The sequence below is a fragment of the Eptesicus fuscus genome, chromosome 12 (genome assembly GCF_027574615.1).
Source record: "Eptesicus fuscus isolate TK198812 chromosome 12, DD_ASM_mEF_20220401, whole genome shotgun sequence".
Lineage (NCBI taxonomy): Eukaryota > Metazoa > Chordata > Mammalia > Chiroptera > Vespertilionidae > Eptesicus > Eptesicus fuscus.
Genome location: NC_072484.1, coordinates 43,636,350 through 43,656,499, shown reverse-complemented (window position 1 = coordinate 43,656,499; position 20,150 = coordinate 43,636,350). Strand labels below are relative to the sequence as shown.

The 20,150-nt window shown below is 37.7% G+C and overlaps 1 protein-coding gene across 3 annotated transcripts in view; it reads right to left on the bottom strand.

The window, feature by feature from the left end:
* The window catches only part of RELCH (RAB11 binding and LisH domain, coiled-coil and HEAT repeat containing), a 104,425-nt gene that overhangs the window by 72,999 nt on the left and 11,276 nt on the right, over positions 1–20,150 (bottom strand). For all 3 annotated transcript variants that reach the window (XM_008149583.3, XM_008149582.3, XM_054723714.1), the window contains exons 2-8: positions 17,182–17,271; positions 8,189–8,260; positions 8,023–8,078; positions 7,810–7,923; positions 2,191–2,394; positions 1,998–2,089; positions 911–1,204 (exon numbers count right to left, since the gene is read on the bottom strand). In XM_008149583.3, coding sequence (XP_008147805.2) covers positions 911–1,204; positions 1,998–2,089; positions 2,191–2,394; positions 7,810–7,923; positions 8,023–8,078; positions 8,189–8,260; positions 17,182–17,271 — 922 coding nt within the window. The remainder of the gene's footprint in view (positions 1–910; positions 1,205–1,997; positions 2,090–2,190; positions 2,395–7,809; positions 7,924–8,022; positions 8,079–8,188; positions 8,261–17,181; positions 17,272–20,150) is intronic.

The following is a 20,150-nucleotide window of genomic DNA, read 5'->3' as shown; positions in this document are numbered from 1 at the left end:
ATCCATGATTCTCATCATTGATGTTTCTATCCCTCTCCCTCTCTCTCTGAAATCAATAAAAATATATTTAAAAGAAAAAAAAAATAACAACCAAACACTTCTCACTAATAAAGAGTATCTACCTATAAGTTGTGCTTTTCTATTATATCCCAATACTGGGTATAATATCCTTCTGTTCAATAGGAGGAAGCACGACTTTGTGGCTCACAATGTAGCATAGGCTATGTGTGAGGATTAAATAAGTTACCATACACAAAACATTTAGAACTGTGCCTGACATTTTAAAAAGAGTTCAATAAATAGGCCTTTTTAAAATTTTTTTTTCACATTATAATCTAAACAATTTTTAAATTATATTTTGTCTTCTTCACTAGAAAACATGATCATAAAGGGTAAGGACCATGCTTTTGCCATCTGAATTCAATCACTGCAACCTAATAAAAATTAAATAAATGAAGTAAGAGACTATTAATAATACACTATTAGTAATGGAAGCAGACACAGGAAAAAGGACTAGAAGCAAAAACTATTCCCTCTTTATCACAGGCAACTATGCAGTACCAAAACTTCTTCTGAGTCTAACAATGATTGAGGAATAGGGAAAAGGTAAAACACATGGGATAAAGTGTTTGCAGTACCATAGTAACATACATACTATTTATGGGTTTAAGTACTTAGCTAGAATAGAACCTATCCTATTTATGCTTTTATGCCTCTTTAATATACTTTACCTTAGTAATTAGTTTGTGATATCCCTTTTAGTGACATGTACTCTGCTGTGTTAATGCCAATGTAAAAATTAATGCATCTGATCTGCAAAAGCAGTTCAAATAAGAACTGAAGCTTTTCTAGTATGTCAATGTACTAACTAGCTAAAAGATACATCTCAAGATACAGGATGCATACTAACCTATTGGGTTTATCAAAATGGACTGTGTTTTTACTTGATGAAGAAGAAGATGGCATTCCTTCTCTTTCTCTCCTCGGTAAGGAGTTTGGGAAATTCTCTTTAGGAATAGTGGAATCAACTTCATCTAATGTAGAAGGATAGATATCCTTGTTTTTCCCCTCGTCTGAACTATTTGTAACTGGTTTCTGTTCACTGTCCTCAGAGTCTTTGTGAAGAGACTGATCCAAAGAAGGTTGAACAGAGTCACAAATTACTGGGATAGCAAAGTGTTCATTTTTGAGAAAGTGCATTTCACTGTAGAAAGAAAGAGAAATAATGAGACAACAATTGTGCTTTCAAAAACATTGGCAGTAGCATAAACCTCATAATGAGTTTAATGTGTTAAAATGTAACATAACATAAAATCATTTGGTAATTGATTAACCTTTTCTGCAGCATATATACTGATGCTTCATATACCTGAAAGCTATAAACTTTTACCAAAGAAGCATAAAATGTCCTATAAACTGCTCTGGATTAACATTTAACTTCTTCATTTGCAAAATAGGGATTATTCCATCTAAGCCATAGGATTAATATAAGAATTAAATGATATAATGAATGAGAGATGTGTATAACACTAATGTGAAGGAGTTATTTTATTGATATTGACAGAATTCAGGTGAAGTAAAAAGTATCTTATTCTTTGCTTCTAAGACATAATTGATTATAAGATCACTACATTGGTTTAATAACTATTTTTGGGGAAAGGGCATATTAAATGTACAAAGCAATTACAAGACTTTCAAAAGCATCCTATATAATAAAAGGCTAATACGCAAATTGTCCCCTCAACTGGGAGTTCAACCGGGAATTTGACCAGGAGTTCGATCAGGGGGTGGGGCTGGCCGGCCAACTGACTGTGGCCCCTCCCCCAGGCAGGCCCGGTGGGCTGGCTGGACCCCACCCGTGCATGAATTTGTGCACCGGGCCCCTAGTTATAATGTGAAAAATTATATCTGACAACTGAAATGTTATTTTGTATATTTATATAATCTTATATTATAACAAAGTTAGGATTTTTTAGAAATGATGATTAAGTACTAACCTTTCAAGTCTTCTGATTTGTTCCATCAAAGACCATTTCTCACTATTTAATAAACTAATTTTATCTTCTAATTTCTGTACTAGTAAGGAGTTCTAAAATCAAAACAGGAGAAAAAAAGAACCTCAAGATCTCATAGTAAGCTTTTACACATTTTAAATACTTTTTGTGGACTTGACTAGTTAGTATCTCTCACCTCTACAGTCTGAGGAGTTTCAAGGGGTGGAGGAAGGTTGCCTAAAACTGGTGTAAGTGCCTCTAATTCATCTTCTTCTACTCCACTGGCAACATCCACAAGGTCTTTTCCAGACACTTGATGATTTCCAAAATCTCGGTAGAGTTGCAATAAGTCTGGAGGCTTTGGAATGTTTAATCCTACATCATCCCACAATTCAAAATCCTAAAAGATAAAATAGAAAAAAAATATCTGAGGCAATTTTATTCTGCACTTTTGAGATTTATTTTACTCTCTATTGCTAATGTCTTGAAAAACCAACATAATCTTATTTTTGTTATAATGTTAGAGTTTTATAAAGTTCCAGAGCAATCAATCACATGCAAATACATTGTCCTATCATTTTCTTGTCCACTAATACATCAGAATTTAGTATTAACTTGTTATCTTATAACTTATTTATAATTTACATTCATTTGAATGTTCTAAATATGATACTGCTACTCTCAATCATTTGAGGGCTTAATAAATAATGGAAATAGCTATTATTGAGGTTAAATCAGAGGCAGAAATAAGATAGGTATTAAAAATAGAAGCTTTGGAGAAAATCAGACTCATGCATAAAATTCATATGTCTCCACTTATTATTATTGTTACAAATGAATAAGAAACTTGAACAGGTTATCTGTAAGATGAGTATAATACCTCTCAGGGTTTTATTAAGGATAAGATAAAAAGATATATTAAAGCATTAACACAATGCTTGGCTTCCAACAAGAACTAAACAGGGAAAAAGGAGACATATGTAATACTTTAAACAATAAAAAGTAAATAAATAAAAAAGAAAAAAAGAACTAAACAAATTTAATCTTTTAAAAAATTATGAGATGAATATTATACATATTATTCAAATGTCCATTTGTCCATCTATATTCATCCAATATTTATTAATATCCACCCTTTGCTTAAAATCAGAGATAAAGTATTGTCACCATTCAGAGAATTTGATGGTTAAAGAAAAGGGACATAAAGATACAAGTAGAATCTAAAGTATCACACAAAATATGATTGAAGCACTACGAAGAATTCAGAGAAAGGAGTCAATTTCTGTCCTGGGGCGGGGTTAAGAAAGGTTTTCGGAAGTTGATGATCTGTCCACTTTCTTGGAAAAGGTTTAGGTATTGATGAGGCAGATGGCAATGAAAACATAGGGGAACTAATTATTTCAGAGATAAGAGGAAGAATAAGCAAAAACACAAAGCTCTGAAGGAAGCAGATATGTCCAGTAAGATGCAAGCCCTTCTGTTTATATATGATTTTAATGAATAGGCAAAAGATAATGTGAGGAGGAAGGCAGCAAATAAACTAAAAAAAAAAAAAAAGCTGAGAGTGCTTATAAATTTAGAGTTAGCAAGAAAGGAAAAGCAGAAGGCAAGAGAGAGGTCTGATATGAAAAACAGGGAGAGATTAGGGAAGTGATAATAAGGTGTAAAAACAGATATAGTGGAAGTAAGACCTTGACAAGGTCTGGAATGTGGCAGTGGAGCGTGGCAATTTACTACAGTGGAGGATAGAGCCATGTTACCAGGAGCCAGGGAGCATCAGGTATTAGATTGTGAAATGTGCCATTATCTGAAAATAGAGGAAACAGGGTCCTCAGTAAACAGACAAGTTTTATTGAAGGCAAAAATGACATTCTGAGAAGCTGAAAATATACAAAGTTTATTTATGATTAAATAAAAGTTTCAAAGAGCACAATAGAAAGGGAAGTAAACCAGTCATAAATGAAAGAACTGGCAGGAGGGAAGCAAAGAGCAGTACGACAATGATTGTATGCAGATAAAAATATGAGAAACCTATCAATAAATATTTGTTGAGTGTGTTATATATGCAAATACAGAGATGAACAAGAGATTATTTTAACATCAAGGAGCTTATAGCCTAGTCAGGGAGAGAAGAGATAATTCCAGATGCCATTAACAGGATAATGATAGAAAAATAAAATAGGATGAAAAGTCATATATTTTGGCCAGAGTATGGGAATGAGGGCTTTAGACAGCACTAGTTTCAGATGAACTGAAATTAGTACTAAATATTGCCTACTGGTCAAAGGACAGGTTATTATTGATAAACACTACCATTGCCTTTCTTAAAAAAACTTTACTGAGGTATAATTAACATACAATGAACTGCAGAAGTTAAATAAATCCACAAGCTAATTTAAAATGTACCATTTGCTAAATTTTGACATGTACACACCCCTGAATAGATCACCACAATCAAGAAAATGAACTTGTTCACTCCCAAAGTTTTCTTGGACACCTTTTCAATCCTTACCTCTTATTCCTCACGCCCCCTCTGTTCCTAGACAAATACTATTCTGTTTTCCTTACATTTCTTAAAATTTTATATAAATAGAATCATACAGTAAACACCCTGTCTGGTTTCTTTCACAGATTAATAATTTACAGATTGATTAATATTGTATCAAGCAGTAGTTCATTCCATTTTATTGCTGAGTAGTATTCCAAGTAAGGATATAAGAATTTTTTATCCAATCACCTGTTCTTGGATATTTTGGTTGTTTCCCAGATTTTAGCTACTATAAATAAAGCTATCCTAATATATAAAAACCCAGGGTCTGCAATGACCGAAGGCTCGACCAATTGATCAGAAGTCAGTCCTGCAGTTGGCAACCCAGCACTGACTGCCGCTGCTGTGGGCTCAGCAACCCAGCACTGACTGCAGAGGAGGCTGTGGATCAGGCCCGGAGAGAGGCCTGGAGAGAGAAGCAGGGTCTGATCCATAGCCTCCGTGGCAGCTGTTGATCAGCCCTTGCCTCTCTCTTTCTCTCTGGGCCTGGCCAGGAGCCACACTTCTCCTTCTCTCTGGGCCTCCGCGGGGGCTGCTTATCAGCCCCGCCTCTCTCAGGCCCGGAGATAGACCCGGAGATGGTGACTGGCATAGAAACCGACCAATCAGAACCAAATCTGGGTAAACTGTGAGGAGCCAATGGCTGCCTAGGAGGCAGAGCTTTTGACGCTGACTGGCATAGAAACTGACCAATCAGAACCTAATCTGGGTGAACTGCGAAGGCAGAACCTAAGGTGGGGGCTGAGGAGGGGTTTTAAGGGCAACAGCTATTTGGTGTAAGATGTAAGAAAGCAGTTCAATGTTTTAATGATGGGTTTGGCAGCATAGTGCATATGGCTGGCTATCAGTCCAGATATAGGGATTATGTATTTTTGTCTGCCAAGAGCATCTTCTCCTGCTAAAAAAGCCCCCCCCCCTTTTAAGCAATCCTATCTTATACAATCTATTTATACTAATTAAAAGCTAATATGCTAATTAGACCGGGTCAACCGGCCATCGTCCAGATGTCCGACTTCCTTCTGGACAAAGTCCTGGTGGTCGGGGCCGAGGCAGAGAGGGCAGTTGGGGGCGAGATCAGGCCAGCAGGGGAGGGCAGTTAGGGGCGATCAGGCAGGCAGAGGCAGTTAGGGGTGATCAGGCCAGCAGGGGAGAGCAGTTGGGGGCAAGATCATGCTGGCAGGGGAGGGCTGTTAGGGGTGATCAGGCAGGCAGGGGCAGTTGGGGTTGAGATCAGGCCGGCAGGGGACAGGAGTTGGGGGTGATATCAGACTGGCAGGAGAGGGCAGTTAGGGGTGATCAGGCCAGCAGGGGAGGGCAGATAGGGGTGAGATTAGGCCGGCAGGGGAGGGATGTTAAGGGTGATCAGGCAGGCAGGGGCAGTTGGGGCTGAGATCAGGCCGGCAGGAGACAGCAGCTGGGGGTGAGATCAGGCCAGCAGGGGAGGGCAGTTAGGCATGGGCAGGCAGGCAGGCAGAGACAGTTAGGGGTGATCAGGCAGGCAGGCAGAGGCAGAGGCAGTTAGGGGCGATCAGTTAGGCAGTCAAGTGAGCAGTTAGGAGCCAGTGGTCCTAGATTGTGAGAGAAATGTCCAACTGCCAGCAGTCAGACATCCCCCAAGGGGTCCCCAATTGGAGAGGGTGCAGGCTGGGCTGAGGGACCCCCCGCCTTTGTGCACGAATTTTGTGCACCGGGACACTAGTTAATATTATAAAGGAGTCTTGGTATGGACATGTGCTTTAGTTATTCTCAGCATGTATAATAGTTTTCAGTGTACAAGCCTTTATCAGATTTATCCCTAAGTATTTCCTATTTCTTGATACTTTGTAAATAACATTTTAAAAATTCATTTGATCTTGTATCCTACAACCTTGCTATAATCAATTATTAGTTTTAGTATCTTTGTGGGATAGTCCATAGGATTTTCTTGTATATATAATGCTGTCAAAAGTGAATAAAGACAATTTCTTCCTTTCCAAAATGCGTGCCTTTAATTTGTCTTGCCTTCTATTGGCTAGAATCTTCAGTATGATGCTCAACAGAAGTAGTGAAAGCAGATATCCTTGCTTTTTCCCTTATGTTTCACCATTTAAGTATGATTAGTAATAGCTTTTCCATAAATGTGTTTTATGAGGTTGAGGAAATTCCTTTCTATTCCTAATTTCTTTAAAGTTTTTAGGGGGACCAGATGTTTGTGTCAAATGCTTTTTCTGCATGTTCTGAGATGATTATATAATTATCTTCTCTTTTCCGTTCTTCATATAGTGAATCACTGTGACTGATTTTTGGATATTAAATCAACCTTACATTTTTTGGATAACCCATTTGGTCATTATGTATTAACCTTTTTTAACATATTGTTGGATTTGATGTGGTAAAATGTTATGTAGAATTGTTGTATAATATTACATGGAAATGTTATGTAGAATAACTGAGGGAAATCTGCTATCTCCCTTTGAGAATGTCTATTTTTGTTAAATGATCCACAGGATATTTTACGGACTAATGGAATACATCTAATTTAAAATGATGGCCTCCTGATTTCTATAAAGTAAATTCTTTGGTATTTACTTTCCTAAGGTGCAAGATGCAAACTAATTTATTAGCACTAAGAAGTCAAAATATTACAGTTGAGAGATAACATTAAAAAAACTTTGCTTACAAGATTTTATAAAGAAAATAATGAGGTTCTAAAATTGGTTCCTATTCTAGGGGGAAAAAGGGGACATATGTAATACTTTCAACAATAAAGATTGAAAGAAAGAAAGAAAGAAAGAAAGAAAGAAAGAAAGAAAGAAAGAAAGAAAAGAAAGAAAGAAAGAGGTTCCTATTCAAACAGATACTATTTATATTCACACTCTCATTCAAAATATTCTTGCAACTGCTGTTATCTATTTATCATCTTAATTATTATAGAGCTATTAGAGAGGATTTTATAAGAAGTATACATTAACCTGTACTACTAAATAAATGTTTAAAGGGAAAAATAATCTAGCACACTCTATAAATACATGAACATATGAGTAGATTATATTTTCTACTTATAAGTTGTTAAAAGTTACCTGGAAAGAATGAGAAGTCTTTTATATGAAAAGAAGAAATTTATAGGTCAAATAGAATACTAGATTGGGTAGGCAAGGAAATGTTGTTTGGTAACTAACCTTATAGAAGTTTACTATATGTATAACTTAAACAAATTAAAGAAATAAAAGAGAAAAGTACATTTTAAGTTAAAAAGAAAATATTTCACTGTTAAAAAAATAACTGTACCTGATCATCATTTTCATCTGAAAAGGTTATTGATGTAAGCTTGTAGTTATTCTTCAATAAAAATTCATTGACTAAGAAGTTTAGAGCTCTCTTTTCAAGAGGTTTGATTGGCTCCTGGAGGCAAAATAAGATAAAATACCATAAGTTTTCCTCCTTCAATATTTGTGCTACCATTTTATGTGGACGATACTTTTAGAGCTGTTATTCACCCACCTGAATTTCAGGACTTGATTTGTAATTTTTTCGTTCCTGTAAAGGAACTTCATGTTCTGGTGGAAGAAAATATAAATAACATTTTACTATTTTACATTTTAAAATATCTCAGCTACTTCTACATTGTCAAAAAAGGAAAAGTCGCAAAAAATTTTATGTACACCACCTGCAGCCTTTGTCAGGTTGGCTCGGAGGGCCTGAATGGTCTCCTTGGCTTTCCGTAGTTCAAACTCCAGGACTGGACAGGGATTTGGAATAAACACACACAGGCATCCAACCAAGAAAAGGGAAACAAAAATAAAAAAAATAAAAAGCAAAGATGGGTATGAAAAAAAAATACAATTTGTATTGAAAACAGAAAGCATGCAATCTTTATGAAACTTGTGAACGCATGCAGCAGAGTTGATTAGCAAGCAAACTGGTGAATGTTTTCCATAGTTTTAGAATTCAGGGGACTACTGATAAAATATTCTAGCTGTCTGACAAGGAATGGCTCTATTTAAAAATAAAACCTATGGTATAATCTTACCTAGTAAATAAAAAATATTAGTAATGTGGGTGCTTCTGCTTCTGTCAGTCTAGGTAAGAAAATGCAATGAAATGTTCTCAGGTTACACAATTTTAGGGGAAAAGATAAAAATTAGATGAAGTCCAAGCAAATATACTTAAGGAAAACCTCAGGATTAAAAAGAAAAAGGGCCCGGCTGGTATGGCTCAGTGACTGAGCATTGACCCATGAACCAAAGGTCACCAGTTCGATTCCAGGTCAGGGAACATGACCAGGTTGCAGGCTTGATCTCCAGTTGGGGACGTGCAGGAGGCAACTGATAAATGATCGATGTTTCTCTTTCATTGATGTTTCTATCTCTCTATCTCTCTCCTACTCTCTCTAAAATCAATTTTAAAAAAGGTATCTTTTTTTTTTTTTTTAATCCTAACCCGAGGATATTTTTCCATTGATTTTCAGAGAGAGTGGAAGAGAGAGGGAAAGACAAAGAAAAATATCAATGTGAGAGAAACACATCGATTGTGTTCCTGTACGCTTCTGGACCAGGACTGGGGCCAGGGAGGAGCCTGCAACCGAGGTACATGTCCTTGACTGGACTTGAACCCAGGACCCTATGGTCTGCAGGCTGATGCTCTAGCCACTGAGCCAAACCAGGTAGGACTAAAAAAGGTATCTTTAATGCATTATCTAGAATAATGTTATAAGTCAATATAAAAAATGTTAGTGAATATATCACTTCTTTAAGATGTTGAAGGAATAAATATTTTGTTGGGAAGCCTATAAAATTTTCTACACACAAGTGTATGTCTTTTACAAACATGTTTAAATATGTTAAATATATATATTAAAAAAATTCCTAAGGATTTATTTTAGGTTTCATTTTCAGCCAAAGGGTGGAAATAGTTTGTCTTTTAATTTTAATTAAGGTCATTCTAAAGCAAAAGATTGTGTACAATTCCAAAAATGTAGTTATCTAAGGATACTAACTAAAATTAGAGTTTTCAAAGTTTCTGATAACTCCTCAAATAGGTATTTGTTTATGTTAAGAGGTACTAGTGAAACTCAAAAATTTCTCCTTTTATCAGAGCTTGATTATAAGATAAACATTAATACTGAGGAAACATTTTAATAAGCTCTTTAAAATGTTTCATCATGAACAAGATTTAACTGTGTCTTAACTGGGAATTTTCTTTAAAATATATGAACACTGCTCAAAATATAAACAAAGCCATTTCTGTAAAGTAAACCTCTAGAAAAATTAAGTCATCTTTGTCACAACTAAATATTAAAAAACTATAGTATGTAAATAGTTCTGCATAAAAACTAGCAAATTTAAATATGCAATTTTTTCCAAATTGACTAATAAACAGAAAAAATAATATGGCAAATGAGATGCTACCAGAGACAACAAAGCTATAAAAATATATGGAAAAATCAGGATTCACTCAGTTTGCATATTTTCATTAAAAACTTAAGATGTAACTGAATCACATCTAGTACATGAGGCCAATTATTTTGATTCACAGAATTTCACTGCAACAACATGGAAACACAACTAAAAATCAGATGACATGTATGTACTATTTCTCAGTTGGGAGTCGGCAATGCTGATCTGCAAACATTTCTGTGCAATGAAGTTAAAATATTTTCCCTAAAACTTACAATTCTGGAAACTCTTAAGAGTCTGTGTTTAAAGTTAGACTGCACACATTTAGGGTGCAAGGTTAAGTACAGAATAGGTTTACTATTTTTTTTAAATTTCAAAACTCTTAAGTAATTGATTTTGATTTAAAAATACTTACGTAAAAGTAAAATGAATGTACACATTATTATGCTTTTAGTAACACAATTTACTAAGATATATTACAGAACAATTGCAGATCAGAAATGCCTTGCACCAGAGACAGAATATGAAAAAATAAATGGGAAAAAATGGTTAAAACACAAACTGTGAAAAACTCAAATTCAATTGGTGAAAGTTTAGGTGACCAAAAGCAAAAACACTAAATGATCAAGGCACAGAAAGCCATAAAAACCCATGTCAGACGGCAAGAATTTAGATTTTATGCACATCTACATATACACGGCCAAATGCCATTAAAAATTAGCAATGCTTTGAAAAGATAGTGCCTATCAAAATGAATTCACTCTGCTGCATGTTTCTTAGTATACACTATAAATTTTAAAAGACAGAGGCATATCTTTGAAGTTATACCACATCTCTATAAAGGCACAATATAAGTTAACTTTAGCTACAAGAGAAAGTTTAACAAGAAAGATCTGAACAGCTATATACACATATGAATTTGTTTATTTAAAAAACATTAGCCTAAAGCTCAAAATTATCATGTAAACAGACACTGAACCAAACACTCTTCAAGAATTTTTCAAATATACTTCTTTATAAAAACGTTTGAGGATGTGTATGTTTTTAAAGAACACTCTAGGAACCAACGAACAATCTGCTCACTCCACCATCACAACCCTGAAATAGCCCAACACTGCTGAATGCAATTTTATTGGAACTAAAGTAATAACTGAAAAGATGTAGGTATATTCTAATAATGCATATTACAATCTTACCAAAATATTAATGATTAAATCAGTATAAGCAACTCAAGATTAGTTAAAAGTTATTTCCCAACCAGGGTTGGACAATCCTGATAATCGGAGGTATTTAAATGCTAAAAGATCATGCTCTCATAACTTGGGAGATGTACAAATGACTATGGAAACACCAAATGCAAAGTATTAAATTTCAAAGCAGAAAAAAAAAAAAATCAATCCTTTGATGCCCCAACTTAATATACCACTAAAATGATCTTGAAATATTTGCCAGTCTTAGTTCATTTTGCCACAAAACTCAAAATATTATTTTGGAAGACCTTTTTCACAACATTGGTTAGTCAAGTATTTTTTTACTCCCATTCCTATTCAGTATTGAAGAGTTCAAATCAATAGGATTGAGTCAAGCAACCTGCCACTTTCTTCTTAATATAAAGTGATTTGACTTCATAATGAAATACCACTTCCCCAACTTTCTTATATTGTTATCATACGAGCATTTCTAGAAAAAAAATTCTTAAGACTATGAATTAGAATAAAAATATATTCCCTAAAACAATATTAAAATCCTGACAGTACCAGCAGCACCTTCCTGGGTCTAGAGAATTAAGAAAGGCATAGTACTATTTAGGCATGACTTGGTAGATGTGAGAAATAAATGAAATGAAGCAAGATGCAATCTCCAGTTTGTAGATATTTAGTTTTCTACATTCATCAAAATTGGGGGGTGGCAGGGAGAGAATCGCCCTCCCCAAGCCTTAAAAAAAAAATTATTTCCATTACTGTTCCTCCTGCCCAATTTCTCTTATACAGATTCCTCTATTACTCATCTCAAAGTTGGTGTTTCTCAGGGTGTCATCCTTGGCCATTTCCTTACTCTACATACTCCACTGAGATGATATTCATACTTCTGGTTTAACTATCACAATCCCAGAAGATTCAAAACCTTTAAACCTTTTCCCCAAGATAAAGATCTACCTAATTATCACCTGGATGTGCCCATTTGAATGTTTCATAAGTTTTTAATTCAATCCTATCTAAATGAATTTCACCATCTCCTTTTCAAATCTGTTCTCCCTTCTCCTCCTTCAGTCTCTCTCCATTAACAGTACCACTACCAACGCAGCTGTTCAAAGAGGATACCTGGAGTTTACTCTTCACTTAGCCCTTGTGCTTACTCCCACATTAATTAAATGTCCAAGTCATATTGATTCCAACCCTTGAATAACCCCCTAAATAACCATTCATCTAAAGTTGTCTCTGCAACTATCCTAGTTCAGACCTTTATGACTTACCATATAAATTACGACACCCTACAACCATATTAAAGGCTTGTTGCCTCTAAAGTCTTGTTGGAGAATCTATCCTATTTTAAATCATACAAAATCATAAGTAAGATTTAAGTAAGATCCAAAATAAGAAAAACAAAAAAATACTTCTAAAAGGAAGTACAAATATCTGTAGTAGGGGAGAAATCTCTATAATAAAGAGCCAGGGTGTAACGAACAATCACAACCAAAGCCTGACCATCCGGAAGTCAGCGCTGGGTCGGCTAACTACTACGGCTGCAGGCCCAGTGACCCAGCAGTGACTGCTGAGGGGGCTTTGAATCAGGCCCGGAAAGAGACCTGAAGAGAGAAGCAGGGGTTGATCTGTAGCGTCTGTGGCAGCTTTTGACCAGCACTTGCGTCTCTCTTTCCCTCCGAGCCTGGCCAGCAGCCCTGCCTCCATTTCTCTTCAAGCCTCCACCAGGGCTGCTGATCAGCCCTGCCTTTATGATCAGGCTCTGTTGATAGGCCCAGAGATGCTGACTGGCATAGAAAGTGGCCAATCAAAACCAAATCTGGGTCAACTGTGAGGAGGCAGTGGCTGCCTAGGAGGCGGAGCTTTTGACGCTGACTGGAATAGAAACTGACCAATTAGAACCAAATCTGGGTCAACTGTGAGGAGCCAATAGCTGCCTAGGAGGTGGAACTTTTAACACTGACTGGCATAGGAAATGACCAATTAAAACCAAATTGGCCAGCAGTGGAGGGCAGTTGGGGGCAAGATCAGGCCGGCAGGGGAGGGCAGTTGGGGACAACCAGGCCGGCAAGGGGAGGGAAGTTAGGGACGAGATCAGGCCGGCAGGGGAGGGCAGTTGGGGGCGAGATCAGGCCAGCAGGAGAGGGCAGTTGGGGGCGATATCAGGCCAGTAAGGGAGGGCAGTTAGGGGTGATCAGGCAGGCAGAGGCAGTTAGGGGCGATCAGGCAAGCAGGCAGGTGAGCGGTTAGGAGCCAGTGGTCCCAGATTGCGAGAGGGATCGGGCCTAAACTGGCAGTCGGACATCCCCCAAGGAGTCCCCGATTGGAGAGGGTGCAGGCTGGGATAAGGGAACCGCCCCCTCCATGCACGAATTTTGTGCACTGGGCCACTAGCATATAATAAAGACAAACAGGCTTATTTAATCCTGATAAAGATGGATATGTATATTGCAGGCCAATGGCTAAGAAATGAGAGTGCTACTGATGCTGCTTCTTACCCAGGGAACAGGGTCAGGATATTCCACAAGCAAAAATCTGAATGTTATTGTAGAACTAGAGGCCTGGTGCACGAAATTCATGCATGGGGGGCGGGTGTCCCTCAGCCCAGCCTGCACCCTCTCCAATCTGGGACCTCTCAAGGGATGTCTGACTGCCCATTTAGGCCCGATCCCTCTCACAATCCAGGACTGCTGGCTCCCAACTGCTCGCCTGCCTGCCTTCCCGATTGCCCCTAACCGTTTCTGTCTGCCAGCCTGATCACCCCCTAACCACTCCCCTGCCAGCCTGATTGATGCCTAACTGGTCCCTGCCAGCCTGATTGCCCCTAACTGCCCTCCCCTGGCAGCCTAGTCCCCCCCAACTGCCCTTCCCTGCAGGCCTGGTCCCCCCAACTGCTCTCCCCTGCAGGCCTGGGTCCCCCCCAACTGTCCTTCCCTTCAGGCCCGGTCGCCCCCAACTTCCCTCCTCTGCCAGCCTGGTCACCCCTAACTGCCCTCCCCTGCAGGCTTGATCACCCCTAACTGTCCTCCCTTGCAGGCCTGGTCCCTCCCAACTGCCCTCCCCTGCTGGCCATCTTGTGGCAGCCATCTTGTGTCCACATGGGGGCAGCCATCTTTGACCACATGGGGGCAGCCATCTTGTGTATTGGAGTGACAGTCAATTTGCATATTACTCTTTTATTAGATAGGATGTCTAATAGGTTATTTAAGCTTTATAAAGGCTTCATATGATTGTTGTCCCAAGAACAGCATAATACCTTGAATACAGAGTAAGCACTCAAATATTTTTTGAATAAATGAGTATGCTAATACTTATTGCCATAAGAAACATTACTGATCTTACCAGCATTAGGAGTGTCTTTCGTACAAATTAGAAAGCACAGTTTTTGTAGTTCTCTAGGTCCCAACATGAAAGTTAAGGTGTGAACTAGAGAAGTAATATAGTAACAGGTAGAGATATGAGAACAAATAAATTCAGAGACTCTGATGCTAAAAGATAGATCCTGTGAACCTGAGACAAGAATATTATTGGTTTCACAATTCACAGGTCCTTTTCACTGTTGCCAAAGCATTTAACATTTATCTGCTTTAGAGATATAGACATGTTTCAGTACACATTCCTTGAGGGCAGGTATTACGTATTTCATATTTCTATTTCCAGTGCATAACAGTCTGAACACAGAGCAGATGCTCAAAATGCTTAAAATAAATTAAAGACTGGCAATCCCAATATTTAAACTATAAATTTCCCTTGCTGCATTTTTAAGAAAACTTGAAAATTTAAGAGGTAAACAGAGCAGGTGCTCAATAAACAGTTGTTCACCGCTTCCTTTTTGAAGGAACACCTATACAGATTTGGGGGAAAAAATCAGATTTTTAAATTTAGGAAAATGATAGTGAGAATGATGCTAGGAGCCTGCAACCAAGGTACGTGCCCTTGACTGGAATCACACCTGGGACTCTGGTCCACACTGAGCCACACCGGCTAGGGCTAGATTTACTGTTTTGATACATTTGTCAATTAATAATACTAACCAGTTTGGCTCAGTGGATAGAGCATCCACCCGCAGACTGAAGGGTCCTAGGTTTGATTCTGGTCAAGGGCCTGTACCTTGGTTGCAGGCTCGATCCCTGGCACTGGTCAGGGCACTTGCAGGAGGCAACCAATCGATATGTCTTTCTCACATTGATGTTTCTTTTTCTTGGTCTCTCCCCCTTCCTTCCACTCTTTCTAAAAAAAATCAATGGAAAAATATCCTTGGGTGAGGGTTAACAAACAAAAATTCATAATGCTTATTACAAATCATGATTTGATAAAGAGAGCCACATTTAACTCTTCCACTGACATCCCCATTCAAATGGCATTGCTATTGCTTATACTACTGAATCTTCTCTTCGCTTCTGAACCAAAAACAGTTACATCATTTTTAACTCATATAATACTATGAGATTTTTAAATATTCAATATCTTAATTTTCAAGCAATGAATAAAAATCATATATTTGAATGTCACTTTTAATCAGGTCAAACCTCATCCTTCATGCTAAGAGGTAGCATAAGATACAGTCAATTGTGGGCTCTGTTGCTGGGCTATCTGCATTTGAATCCTAGCTCTGCCACTGAAGTTTCCTGGGGAGGAGGAGGACAATTCTATAATTCAATGGTTTAATATACATTTAGCACAGTGTTTAGAATGGAGTGCTATGTAAAAATTAGCATTCACATTTATTATTATAACTAGAGGCCCAATGCATGAAATTCATGCAAGAGTTGGCCTTCCTTCCCCTGGCTGCCAGCACCAGCTTCCCTCTGGCACCCGGGACTTGGGCTTCCCTCCAGCCACCAGCAGGCACCTGGGACCCTGGCTTCCCTCACAGCTGTGGCTTCATCCAGAAGGTCGTCCGGAAGGATGTCTGGTCTAATTAGCATATTATGCTTTTATTATTATAGAAGACCATGATGGGTAAACATTTGGTAGGTTTTAACAAAATTGTCCCAGTAAATGGAAGAAAAATTCAAGTTGGTCAAGAGAAGAATCCACATTATGGGTGTTCCGGACTTTTATTGCCTCCACAGGCTCCATTTGTCCCATGTGGCATCCCTCTTGCTCCAAGAGTGCCCACCATTATGATGAAGATCAAAATATTTAACTGATATCGATCTGCTATCCCCACCAATGTCCTATGAAAACTACAATTCCTACAAGGCACTCAAGAATGATTTCAATGACAGATAGCCACAGCCTTGAGGCACCAAAAAGGTAGCAGCCATTTGACACTTAAAGAGCCAGTGCTGCTACACTGGTAATTCCAGGGTGGATCCCCAGCAGAATACAACTGGCCTCACTTGAGGTGGGCAGAACACAGATACAAATTGATCTTCTGAAGTCTCTACAGATCCAGTGGTGATGCTTAGAAGGCAGAACTTGTTGGAGGGTGGGGAGGGGAAGAAGACTAGAATGAGTAACCAAGCAACCAGAAAGAATGTTATTGGTCTTCTTCTTGGAATGGGCAAGGTCCTGAAGCCCCCTGCTGTACCAAGCATTAACCCTTTCTTTTCTGAATCATAGGAAAGTCAGAAGTTTCTGGAGAGATGCTGTGATGGGGAATACCTGGGGAACTCAAGACAAAATTTATTAAACAATCTACATGAAAGTATTTAAACCAATTTGAACAATCCTTAGAGTTGTACTGGCATACAACACCTGAATATCAGCCCTGGTTTGGAGGATCAAAGGAATGAGAAGGCCAAGGTCCAACTTACTTTGTACTAAACTATGGTTAACTTAAAGCTGTTTATATCAGTTTCATAACTACATGATTGTAAACTGTTGGTTATAAGAACTCAGAAAATTGCATAACCAGACACTCACAGCAACACTGGAAGAGGAAGTTACAGGTTGAGATGCTCCCTGGCACCAATAAGTTAATAAAAAATAATTTTGCATAATAACTATATAATTATATTAACATACCAAATTGTAGAAGAAAAAGAATTCCTCAAGTCATTTTATTATTTCTGGAATGCCTAAGAATCCAAATCTGTCTTTACAATCTTACTCACCTGCCACTCTCTCATCTGTTTCCCTGTTACCATCATCTGAATATCTTGCAAAGTCTAAAGAATCAAGAGTACTGATGCTCCCAGCTCTATCTGTAATGAAGAGAAAAATAGAAGAATTAAACAGATTTTTATTTAATTATCAAAATAAGGTAATGGCAATCAATTATTTACAATAATTTCTAGTTAATAAAACTATGATTCTAAGATCTAGAAATTCTATTAAAGCAATAAACTAAGGTAAAAATGCCCACACCAATTAAACAAACTCAAGTTTCCCTGCCCAAATCTCTGGCTAACTCCTGAACAATGCACACGCAAGGCATAATGCAACCAACCAATCTAAAGGCAAAAAAAGAAGAAATAAAATTTTTGAACTGCTGCCCAGGAGTTGCAGATTGAGTCTGACTGGATAATTTCTTACTAAAAAATATGAAGGTTGAAAAAATAGGGCAGAATCCTGTCTCCACAACAATAACACACATTGTCCACCACACAGTCCAAATTTTCTTAATACATAAGAACTAGTAAATTGTGACCCAGTCTCAAGAGAAAACACTATTAACAGGGACCAATCCCAAAATAATCCAGATATTAGAATTAGTAGACTAACATTTTTAAATAGCTATTATAATTACGCTCAGTGAAGTAAATGCAAGTGTACAATGAACAAAAGGAGAGGAAATCTTAGCAGAAAGACAGACTATAAAAAATTTCCAGTGAAAATTCTAGATCTGAAAAAATGTATCATTAGGCAATTTCATCCTTGTACAAACATCAGAGCATACTTATACAAATCTAGATGATAATTGCTCCCAGGCTATAAGCCTGTACAGCATGTTACCATACAAAATAAAATGACATTAAATACAGTAAAAAAAAAATGATCAAGAGACATAGTAAACATGGGATGTATAAGACTGTTGCTGGTATAACATGGCATACTGTTTTACAACAAATTTGTATTCATAAGTAGAAAGAATATACTTTAAAATAATGATTAAAAATATAGTACATAAACCAGTAATAGCCATTTATTATCATTATTAAGTATCATGTACTGTACATAATTGTATATACTACACTTTTATATAACTGGCAGCATAGTAGGTTGGTTTATACCAGCATCACCAGAAACACATGAGTAATGAGCTTTTAAATTATGACCGTATGGTGTCACCAGGTGATAAGAATTTTCAACTCCATTATAATCTTATTGGACCACTATGTATATGTGATCTGTCCTTGACTGATCATTATGTAGCGCATGACTGTATTCACAATAACAAATGAACTAGATGTCTATCAATGCACGCATGAATAGAATATAGTATATCCATACAATAGAATATTATTTGGCCATCAAAAAGAAATGAAGTACTCATACATGCTACAACATAAACCTTGAAAACATGCTAAGTGAAAGAAACCAGATACATAAGGCCATATATTGTACCATTCCATTCATATGAAATGTCTAGAATAGGCAAACCTATAGAAACACAAATAGATGAGTGGTTGCCAGAGGCTAGTGATAGAGGCGATCAGGCAGGCAGAGGCAGTTAGGGGCGATCAGGCTGGCAGGGGAGAGTAGTTAGGGGTGAGATCAGGCCGGCAGGGGAGGGCAGTTAGGGGCAATCAGGCAGGCAGAGGGGTTAGGGGCAATCAGGCAGGCAGGTAGAGGCAGTTAGGGGTGATCAGGCAGGTGAGTGGTTAGGAGCCAGCGGTCTCAGATTGCGAGAGGGATGTCCAACTGCCGGTTTAGGCCCGACCCCCACCCGTGCACGAAGGTTTGTGGCTGCTGCCGCAGGACTGAGGCCTACTCCGCTGCCTCTCAGTGCTACTGTTCCTGGGCCCAGCCCCAACTGAGTCCCCTGGAGAGGCGAGTGCTCTGGCTCCACGGAAGATGCCAGACCAGGGGGCAGCCGTTCAGAGGGCAGGTCCACAGTCGCTCGGCAGACTGGGATGAGCAGGGCTCCCATAGTGGCCAGATCCGTGCAGGCAACGCCCCTCACCAGTGCACGAATCCTTGATACATATTGCTTAAACTGATCTCCAGAATAAGTATACATAGCAATCTGAGTTCTATCAGCACCATATAATAGCTGTTGTCAATCAGTATTTTTAAATGCACCAGTTTAACATACTATACAATTATATTTTAATTACCTAGGCATCTCTTTGATTCCTGGTGAACTTGCACATTCTTTAAAAAACATATTGGCCATCTACCTTTTGGGGGTATGTGTGTGAATTTTCTATTCACATTCTTTGACCACATATCTAACATCTTGATTTTCCTGATATATTAGTTTATCTGGCCATTACTGACCTAACCAGAAACTCTACTTGCGTACCATACTCTATGCTCTTAGTCACATGTCTTAGCTACTCATTAGTTTATTCTGATGTCTCTAACCTGTATATTTAAACATGTACATCAAATAGGATGAACTTACATCAATCAATATTCTGGTTTTGTAATACCAGACCTCACTGTTTTAGTTAGTCCTGTTGTTCATGGAATGTTAAGTACTGACGTTGGCTGATTTCAGATAAATATTTTTTATGATGTGAAGTATCCATCTAATGTTAGTTTTCTAAGTATTTCTTTCTCTTCCTCTTTTTAATATTTTTAATCAGACATAAAGGTATAGGTTAGAGCCTAGTTGATTACCATACATTATCCCTCCATTATACTCTGAAAGAAATCACCTATGCAATAGGAAAATTCCTTGAGAAAAGCACAGTTTAATTTTATTAAAACACAGCATTAATATGGCCATTGAAAAATATATTTTTTTTTAGTTCCAAGCCCCAATACTTCCTATTTTCCAAGAAAAAAAAGCCACAATACTTTTTAAATAACAAAAACTATGATGTCATAAAATTCATGTCGTAATTCATTAAAATGTATTCCCCCATGTCAGAAAAAATAATTATTTATGAAGAAAGTAATTTAAACTTTTATT